Consider the following 11001-nt stretch of genomic DNA (forward strand, 5'->3'; position numbering starts at 1 on the left):
CTGATGGAGCCCCCCTCAGGGTCATTTGTTTCAAAATGTCAGTTTGCTTTGAGCTACAAAATGTCTAGACTCATTGCGGTTATGCATAAAATTACTAAAATATGAAATACATGCTATTGAACCGCTTTACTCTTGGTGAAGCATGCATTACTTGATCTAAAATGAGTATCCTCTGCTGTCTAACATGTTTCTTTAAATAAACAATTTGATATTATAACTAAGTCATCATCTGCTGTAAGATAAGATAATGTTACATTATCTATAGGCCAAAATCCCACCCCAGTTGAAATTAATTTTTAGCATACCTCTTTTAAAACATCTGCACTGAAATTACTCAGTCTCCACTTAAGGAAAAGTCCCTTCGAAAACTTTCGATAAAGTCTGTTTATTTTCAGGACTTATTGGGGCACTGACTCTAGAAAGATAAGCATTTCCAGATGAGTCTATCAAAACAACCTTATGTGTTAAATTTTAAAAATCTTGATCAAGACAAACATCATTTTCTGCAAAGGGGATTGAATGTGGAATGCTTTGCTTGCAGATATCACAGTGGATCCAGTCTTGGCTCATGTTAAACTCAGACTGAAGCAGTTTTTAAAGAAAAAAACAAAATCATGTAATCATGTATGATCCTGCATTTCCCTTTTTCACTGTGTGTTGTAGTGTGATAATATGTATTATATGGAGTCTGTGTTTCTGTACTTTTAATGTTGAGTTTATCTTTGTGTGTATTTGATTTTTAGTTTGAAATATTTTAAAGGCCCTGATGGGGACTGGCATTGCAAATTAGCTCTGGGTATAAATGCTGTAGTGTGTGGCAATGGTTTACTTGCTTCATAGGTGTCCCCATATGAATAAACATTAAATAGATATAGATCAATATTAGGGCTGGGCAATTAATTGCAAATTAAACTTGGCACAAAAAGTAAGGAAATGTTGTAACAGTGCTTCTTGGCAATAAATCTTATACCATTAGAAAGCCTGTTTATTTCTATTTTAAATGGTGCCACATTTGTAAGGAACATGCATTTGTGGGATGAGCAGCAGAGCTGAGTAGGTGGGTTGCACCCATGAAATATTTGCCAAATCTTCTCTGCCAGTGCCAAACAGCTTATTTTGCAGTTGCTATTGACTCTTGTTTTGAGCTTCTGGTACCCCCAGGTGCTGCCCTGCTACAGTGGTCAGTAGGTGTCTGCTCCAAGAATCGGCATGCCATGTTTGACTGATCTGGATAGGGCAACTTCACAAATGCATGTTCCTTACAAATGTGGCACCATTTAAAAGGATAATAAACAGGCTTTCCAACGGTATAAGATGCATTGCCAAGAAGTATTGTTACAACAAAGAAATAATCTACCAAACACAAATTTCCTTACTTTTTGTGCTAAGGTTAGATTAAATCTAGGGGTGCACTGATTTGGGGGATCAGCGATTGGCCGATACTTACATATGAAACCTATCTTATCCACTGATCTTATCTACCTCTACCTACTAAAATGTGAAAAATGAAAGACTAAAGGAACTGATATAATTTAGAAGTTTGGACAGCAATGCTCTAAACTTTTTATTTATATTTGAGAGAACTACCTCATGTGCAGTTAAAACAACAAGTCTGTATCGTTTCACAGGTATTGTTCAATGTTTTTCAATAAAATATGATTGGAACATTGAAGGTGTATCCTGTCGGTTATAAAAAAAAAAATCGGTATCAGCCAAAATCGGAATCGGCGGGTCAGGCTTTTATGATCGGTGAGCGGCCAAAAAATTGCAATCGATGCACCCCTAATTAAATCACAATATGGCCCGCTGCAATTTTCAAATCGCAGAAGGTGCAATATTTCTTTAACCTGAAAATACTAGTCTTAAAACTTTTTGCAGCAGAGAAGTTTGCATTACATACATTACATATCATGCAATCTTTTAAGTCCAATTTTTTAGAATAGTCTGGGAAAAAAAAAAAATCTTCATTTTTGTAAGTTTTTCTTATTGAATATGAGAATAAAAGAATTCATATCCGATTTGCAATATGAGTCAAAATCATCACAATAAGTTATTTTTTCAAAATTGTTCAGCCCTTCTTTAATCTAATGTTGTTTTGGTTTTAATATAAAACCAAATATATAAATATATATATAAATATAATATAAAATGATTTCTTTTTTGTTGTTGGAAAATTTACAAAATGAGGAACTTAACAAATAATCACAAATCAAATCGCAATCGCAATATTGGGGGGAAAAAATTGCAAATAGATCATTTTCCTTAATCATTCTGCCCTAATCAATATTGAAGGCCTTAAGAAAGAGAGAGAACATGTTGTCTGGTGAACATTGTGGAACAACACTGAAAATAAACAACACTCATACTAATAACAAAACGCAGATCATCACCAAAGACAACATTGTAAAACTGTCCTTGAGTAAGACGCTGAACTCTAAATTGGTCCTGTTGGAATAACCAGTAAGTGAATATGTATGGGTAGGGTTAGTTAGTTTGCATCCTCTGTCATCACTGCATGAATGGATGAATGTGACATGTAGTGTAAAAGTGCTTTGAGTAGTCAAAAGACTACAAAAGCACTTTTTCCCCTGCAGTCCATTAACCATAAAAGCTTTTGGCAACAAAAATCAAAACTAATTAATTCCACCATTCTGCTTTATTTCGCTCACAGAAAAGATGGCATGACTGACAACAATCCCAATACACAAAACGATAGAGGTAAGAGTTATCATAAATACAGGACACATAAAATAGGCAACAGGGCAATAACACAAAAGTTATTCCTGGTAAAAAGAAGCTTCAAAGCCTGAAACAGACAGCTTACATTAACAACTGATGACAAAAGAGCAGATTTTCATGGCTCAACTTTTCCTTTGGACCATCCTTCCATAACTTTGTGTTAAACTCAGTGTGATTTAAACACGAACCAATCGTTATGATGAATATATAACAGGGGGTTTTTGGTGGCAGGCAGAGGTGGCACCTTTCTGATAATGCGCACTGAATTCTCTAGGGGGGTCTGGGGGCATGCTCCCTCAGGAGAAAAAATCTTGCATTTTAAAGTTAATAACTAAAGGCTAAATCTATGAAAAATGTTTTTTCTCTTTAAACAATTTTGTGCTCTTGTAGTCCTTAACCCAGAGATGCACTTCTATTAGCCAATTCTAGTTTACAACTGTTTCCTGGTTTGACCTCCTTATAAAGATGTTGCATGATACATATTTTGTCCTTAAAAAAATGTATTAACATGTAAAAGCTTTTCTTTCCCCTTTTTTCAACAGATGCTCAATTTTATATCCATATTTAAACACTGTCAACTTTTCAGTAAAAAAAAATCTCATAAACTGGTCGTGTATGTCATGTGACCTACGTGATCATCTCTGATTTTACCAAAAACTATTTTTCACCAGAAAATTGAGTCTCACGTTTTAATTCATTTTATCTATTTCTTCATTTTTGCTGGATTTTTTTTTTTACTTTTGTTCTCAAATTATCTGTTAATTATACTTTGTATCAAACTATCTATTTAAATTAAATATAATTCTGTTTCTGGGTTAAGTTCACATTTTACAAGGATCAACACTCTGTTTATCCCTCTCTGTTTTATACAACTCTTACATATAATCAACGAAACTGTGAAGTTTACTGCAACTGCATCTTCTGAGTGGAGGAAATATGAACTATCTAACAAATATCTAACATTAGTGACTTTTTTATTCAGCTTTGCTTCACATTGTTTAACCTTACCGCCTCCTTTCCTCTCTTTGCCTAATAAACAGGTTTAAGGGAGTTTTGATCATGTTTTATATCTGCTTATTATCAATACTGATCTATATTTCCTGTTCAGGGATACACCTGGTTGGTGTTCACTCTTTGTAATCACACACTGAGGTTTTATAATAAAAAAAAGGATTTTTACTAAAATATTAATTACATAAACGTAGCAGGCTACCCTGCCCACACGCTCATGACACACACAGCAGAAGCGCATGAGTATACTAAATGCCGATCCTGCAGCATTAAGTTGAGAGAAACAAGCGCAGCTCTTTGTTCTTTCTTAAATGCTAAAAGGCTCCTCTTGTTTGTGTGTGTCTTTAGCTCACACACATAGGGCACAGCATTCAAAAATGACAGTCACCTAGTACAATGCTTGTCATAAAATAGCAGTCTTCATGACGTCAGAGCTTTGGGAGCTGGGGGCAGCAAGAAATTAACCAGAGGCGGCCAACTCTTAAATATATATGCTGAAAAATACCTGGAAGATTAGTGCACTTGCTGTCACTAAATTAGTTCAACACGGATGAGTAAAAAGTTACAGAATTAATCACATTAAAACATAACTCATGTTTAGCCAATGTCTTTCTCAGGCCATTACTTTAGTTGAATGCATCATTATTATTACCTCTGCCAAGGAGGTTATGTGATCGGCAGGGTTTGTTAGTTAGTTAGCAACATAACTCAAAAAGTTATGGACAGATATCGAATGTCGTTGGTTCTGTGATGTAACTTTACTTTATCTTATCAGTGGTTTAAAACATCAGTTCTAAACATAAGGGGGAACATAAGCTCAAAGCACATCAGCATTGTGCATCAAACTAACCCAAAACACTGCAGCTTGTACTGTCAAAAGACAGCTACTCTGGGTTCGCTGGGAGGAGCATGCAATCACAACACTGGCTTCAGCTGCTACGTGACAATTTTTGTTCCTCATCGGCTCAAATCAGCACTGAAAAGCATCCCTAACTTCAAGGTCAGCTCAGTAAAAATCAACAGTGTGGATGCTCAGCATCCCCAATAATGACTACAAGGTGACTGTAAGTAGAATATGTTCAAATGGCACTTCGGAAAAGAAATATCTTTTTGATAAGAAACTAAAATAATTACAGTTGTAAGGATGACGAATGTGATTTCTTTGTTCAGCTATTTAGAATAGGTATGATGGATGGAATTATGACGTTTTAATGTTCTAACTGAAGCTCTGCTCAGCTTTCGTTTAAGATGTGTCTTTTTTTTCTTTCCATCAAACAATGGAAAAGGATCAAGAGTAGTGTCAGTGAGGATTCAGGCTGATAAGAAGTATCGATAAGGGTAATAAAAGGGTAATAAAAACCAACAAACTCCATCCCCATATGCAACACAAAAACATCTAAGAAGAGACTCAGACAAACAAAAAAAATCCTTTAGAGTAAGATGGGTGATTAAAAAAGTAAAAGAAGTTCCTTACAGCATTTGTGCAAAAGCAGATGAAAATATTAAATTTATGTTGTTCAGCACTGCTAAAATAAGAAAGTAGTGCTTGCATTTTGAGAGGGAAAATTTAACATCAAGCATCTTGTTAAATAAACATCAAAACAACAAAGACCTGAGCCAATTAGTCTGATATTTTAGAGGCGTAAATATAATGGATTTCTTTTTTTAAACCATAAACATACAACATTCAAAATGCCTTTAAGAGCTCTTAAGTTTGACTATGAAAACATTGGGTGAAACGTATACTGATTTAGTGGAGATTTAATGATTGAAAATCAAATAAAAGGTAGCGTCAATTATGTATTTAGTTTTTATAACTCAAAGTCAACAATCATCTGATAAATCCAAACATAACAGCTTGAATCGAGTATTTGTGTTAATTCAAAGGTATTTATGTAGTCAGCTCTAAATCTTTAACCTGACATGCCAGATGGATTTGTTTCGCACATCCATCCGGAAAACCACTCATACACAGCGTTTGGGAAAGGGCAGAGCCTTTAAAAAAAAAAAACGAAAGGGTGATTGGATGAACGTTCTGTCTGTCACATCTTTACGGGCCAATCAGATTAACAAAACATGCAATGTAGCTGCTACAGAGGAGTAAACTCCATAAGGACTTCATAACGCGAACCATGGCGACTGTAAACATGTCGGTACATGACTTTTGTTGTTTTTGGAAAGAAAACAACTCAATGCTGTTTTTTGTTCTTCTTTCAATGAAGAAATGTCATCAAGTTCTGATAAAACTGGCGCTTTAGCAGCATCCGTGCTTTAGCAGCCTCTTGCTGCTGCTTGTTTACTAGCAATAATATAAATTTCTATTTTTAGATGTAATCAAAAAGAAAACCCAAATGAATACTCTTTAGATACTTTCTATGAGAGGTTTTCAAAGCTGTTGAAAAGATTTAAAGATTAAGATGTTCAAGCTATTGCAAATGCCGAGCCTTGATCAAAAGCCGTTCTTATTTCAGTGAATTTGGAATGACCCAATCTCACTTTCCAAGCGGGTTCTGAAAGGGTCTTGGTCTCCTATTTAGCCCCTACCAGACATAATCAGGGGAAAACCCTTACAGCAAGCTTGCCTAATGCCTCTCAATAGTACAGTGGAGTATTTCATGTTGAAGAGCTGACTGTTTCCTGAGCAACAAGAAAACAGAGAGAAGAAGAGGTAGACATCCATCCAGCAGACAAAAGGAAAAGAATTCAATTTTTAATCATATTCACAATGCAAGGCTTTAATTTTTCACACGTCAGTAAAAAAATTATAAGCTGCAAAGTTATTAATATAACAATCACAGCAAATTTCAAGCAAAGCTCAAAAACATTAAATTCTTAGAAGTGAACAGCTGCCAGATATTGACTGTAGAGGTTTTCCTGGTTGTTACAAAAACAAGCCCTGACTTAGTCTTTGCCTGCAGAAAAGGAGACTTAGCTCAGAAGTGTGCAGCTCCCTGTAACTCAGGCAGTGTGATCCTGTATTACACTCAGGTTATTAATTGAGACAAGCTCCCCCATGTTAGTCCAGGTCACACAGACCAGATTAAAACCACTTGCACAGTGCTGCTTTTATTCCTTCGCTTACTCCAGCTTTATTTTTTCCCTCATTCCATCTTCAAATCAAACTTCCTTTTTTAAATGAAGAGGAAAAATTCTTAATTGCACTAGTCAAACCTCGAGGAGTAAGCACTTTCCCAGAGTTTCATGAAAAGGACAACGATGGAGAATTCACCAGCTTGAGGCCAAAACACAGACAGAAGAGAGTGAACTTTGCATGGATGTAAACAATCAATGAAAATCCCATCATTTTTAAATCAGTGGGTTTAAATACAGAGTTTATGTCTTAAATCACCCTGGGTATGTGTATTATATATGATCTAAAAGACATCTTCTCTCACATAGCCTATTAGTCACTTAACGAGATAACTCATACCCAAAAAGGCAGCAGCCTCAATAATGCACAGGAGTAACTTTCATATTTAGCTGCATCAGACAGAAGACTTGCAGAAAACGTTAACCACCTTTATGTTTTACACACTGTAACGCCACTGCATGAAAACCCAGCATCTCCAAGTTAATTTATCCCTTTATAAAATGTAATGTCACTCAGGGTTCTTGTTGATTTTAGCTCTGATATAGGCTTTATACTTTCACTTACTTAAAACTCTTTTTATAAGATACTGTCATTGGTAAGCCCAATGCTGATAAAAATGACTTAACTAATATGTCTCTTTCCATCACATAACTGAATCTGTAATACACCAGTAATGCAAAAAAAAACAAAAAAAAAACAAAAAAAAAAAAACAAGAAAGAAAATACTGGTGCTACATTACATCAACTAGAAAATACTTTGCCATGCCGTCTTGATTATTTTGGGTTTTAGTCATGCTTTAATTCCCAAAGTTTTCCAATTTAGAATTGGTTAAAGTGTTTCCAAAACTGAATACACAACACAGTTAAAGCAACACAGGACATCAAGTTCTTTCAAGTGCTGGCTGAATTTGTTGCCATTGCTATAGTTATAAAATTATGATAATCTATAATTCATTACTCATTTATTAATAAACCCAGGCAGCGCATAATCTATTTACTTTGCTTTTTTTTTTTTAATCTCACAACATGGAGTTTCAAGAAGCATACTGTTTTCTGACTTTAGCCCTTTTTCCCTCTGGAGAAACTTTAGCCTGGGGTTGGGTGCAATAAAGATCCTTGTCTAGATTTGAACCCATTAAGCATGCAATGCAACTGACATCACTGATATAACAAGATAAAGACTAGTTCAAATATTTATTTTTTATTAACTTAAAGTGCAGGGGCCTTCATACTGAAGGCATCATAATAATAACCTGATGAATATAAATATCCATATTTGTTTACGTCCTTAAACTGGAAAATCTAGCACCTGAAAGAAATGTTTGACCAAGCTGTGATAGTAAGTGACTAGGCCTGTAAGTTAGGAGAAAATGATGATATGTAGGATATTTTTACTCATAAGGACGCACAATACAGGATTTTTGCCAATATACAATATGTCAATATTTACAAAATTATTTTGGTGCTGATGTCAATACGAATGTACATAAATGTATTCAGACCTAAAACTTCAGTTTTTAATACATACTTCAAAGTCAAAAGATAAACATAAGACTTCACCTGATGTTGGTCCTGACTAAATATATCACAAACATATGCTTATATATGATTAGTATTTACAGCTTTATAAAGCAGTTGTAAATATTGGCAAAATGTTTCGTATCTGTCGATGCTAATTTACTTTTTTTGCAAATATCTGCCAATACTGATATCATGCCAATAATACTGTGCATCCCTGATTGATAAAGACTGCATTAACAATAGAAAGTGTCTTAAACAAAAATCAACATTTGTTAAAAGATATACAATACACAGAATTTTAATCACTATTGTTTGTTTAACAAAATACCTGTATTTGCAAAATATCCTAAGGGAAAGCAAAATACATCCTAAATGGGTTGTTTTTGGATAAACTAGCATCAGTCAATCTGAGGGTCGCACATAATTTGATTGAGCCTTAAGGGATTGAATATGTTGAAGTGCATGGCCTCTTTAAATCTTTTTAAAAGTAAATTGAAGGCATTGGAGGATGATGCTTTGAGCTGTAGATGTTTGGACTGATGACTCTGAGCTCTGTGACTCAGGATTGCTTGATCTGTGTTTGTAACTATTACCATTTATGTCTGTAACTGTTAAATGTGCTGCTGCCTGTCTTGGTCAGGACACTCTTGTAAATGCCGTTCTTGATCTCACTGAGCTTCTCCTGGTTAAATAAATGTAAATAAATAAACATACAATAATGCAATAACAACAGCATTGCGATTGTGTAGTGCCATAAAGACCCAATCAATCCAATCACCAATCGAACTGAGACTACTCCTGAGGGTCATGGAAGTTTTTAATATTTAATTCGAGTCCTTGTCTTGAAATCCATTGGACTGGTGACAAACGTATTGTTTTTTAAGTAGAGATTATTCTCTATCTTTTCCCCTTTATGAGCATCTTGGAATTGAAATAAAACTCATAATAAAACTTGTTCGGATAACACTGTCCAGGCCACCATGTACCTGTATAGCTTTCTTCATCTTTGATCATAAACTGCACTATGATGCCGTCCCATAATAACAGAACTGAACACAAAAACAGAGCATCTACTTTTTCTGTGCTTTTATCATAACAATATCTCCTACGTGGCTTTTTAATTCAACTTAATAAAGAGCAAAAAAATGCAAGGCTGATAGTTAAAACTGACCAGCATCAATCATATGTGCACACAGATAGTTTTGTTGTTTAGTGTGCATAACTGTGAGACAGTTACGAGCATAATAATCGTTAACTGTTATTTCATTACATCAACGAACTGACATAATGCACAATTTTTAGGGTAATAATTATTTTCAAAGTGATGGTGGTACTGCTATTAAAACATTATAAAGGAATTTTAAACTTCTTTTTTTCAACAGGGAGTGAATTAAAGTTTTGACATGATTAGCATGTGCTACTTTGCAGAAATATGCTTCAGTGACATTGTAACTGGTCCCTTTCTAAATCACACTTTAAATACACCATTACAAAGTAACAGCTTCCCGTCCCGCCAAAGTTACAAAACTTTCACTTTACAGTTGCCAAGTCAACCGCTGCTTAAATTTAGGAGGCATTTTCAAGTTTAAACTTCATGGAAACACAATTATATTAGCATATGGCAATAACAGCACTGGTGCTACTCTGCTAGCATGTCCGGCTAATGACAGCTGGTGTTGTGGACATTAGCTGGGAGACGACGATAGGTGGGTGGCGGGGTATTTTAGTAATTCCACTTCTACAATTTAAAAAAAAACTCTTGTATGGCCCGGTTCCTCTTTCAGAGAGAAAACAGAGTTTTGCTATTTGGGGTTTGACGCTAAAATTAAGTCAACAGTAGCTAACTAAGCTGAGCAAGTTGTGTTATCCATATTGCATATTGTTCCTTGACATGTTTGTATGAGACATAAGCAAAGGGAAACAAACTAACCTGCGGGGCCTAATGGCTGCTGCTGCCCGTCCTCCCCGAATATCAGTCTGAAGTCCAGCTCCTCATTCCCGGGGCAATTTGCAGTAGTCATCGGGTTTGACAGCACGGGGTTTACCCCGCCACTCGACCGACCGTCGACCGCTGGAGCACTTTAAGCTCTCTAAAAAATGTCACAACATTTACCGACTGACACGACGCCGGGGTTCAACTTTAGTTCAGTTTTACCTCATGAGCACGCGGACTGATATTTTCCGCTCGTTGGTGAAATCCAAAATAAAAGGCTCTTCCTGCGGCAGGCAACTGGCGAAATAGTGGCGTCAACTTCAGAGAAAGTCGCCTGCCCCCCCTCTAGCTCTCCATCTCTCACTGTTTCTCTCTCGTCTCCAGACAGACTCAGCAACAAAGACGTGCTTTCTCCTCCACAGTTAAAATTTCGTTGTAAATGTTCCGTTCCTTGTATCTGTCTATGTCACCACCGGTCTGTTTTACTCTCCCTCTCGCTCTCTCTCTCTCTCTCTGGAGCTCCTATCCCAACTTTTACTAACCCCGCGTGACAAGGCAGTTCCAGCAGTGACGTCAGCAGACACAACACAGGGCACGCATACACACACGCACAGATATCCATGTCTATGAAGACTAGGCCTACATTACTTTCAGATAACCGTAAGGTGCCTTTGCTTGTTGTTCTTTTAAGCTGTGACTCTATAAC

The 11001-nt window shown here is 36.0% G+C and overlaps 1 protein-coding gene across 1 annotated transcript in view; it reads right to left on the reverse strand.

Moving 5' to 3' along the window:
* Positions 1-10787, reverse strand: part of nfatc3a (nuclear factor of activated T cells 3a) — an 82751-nt gene extending 71964 nt beyond the window's left edge. Inside the window, exon 1 of the mRNA XM_041808945.1 lies at positions 10293-10787. Within this exon, the coding sequence (XP_041664879.1) occupies positions 10293-10383 (91 nt within the window). The 5' untranslated portion in view covers positions 10384-10787. The remainder of the gene's footprint in view (positions 1-10292) is intronic.
* Positions 10788-11001: the final 214 nt, after the last annotated feature.

Source organism: Cheilinus undulatus, linkage group 1 (genome assembly GCF_018320785.1).
Source record: "Cheilinus undulatus linkage group 1, ASM1832078v1, whole genome shotgun sequence".
Taxonomy (NCBI): domain Eukaryota; kingdom Metazoa; phylum Chordata; class Actinopteri; order Labriformes; family Labridae; genus Cheilinus; species Cheilinus undulatus.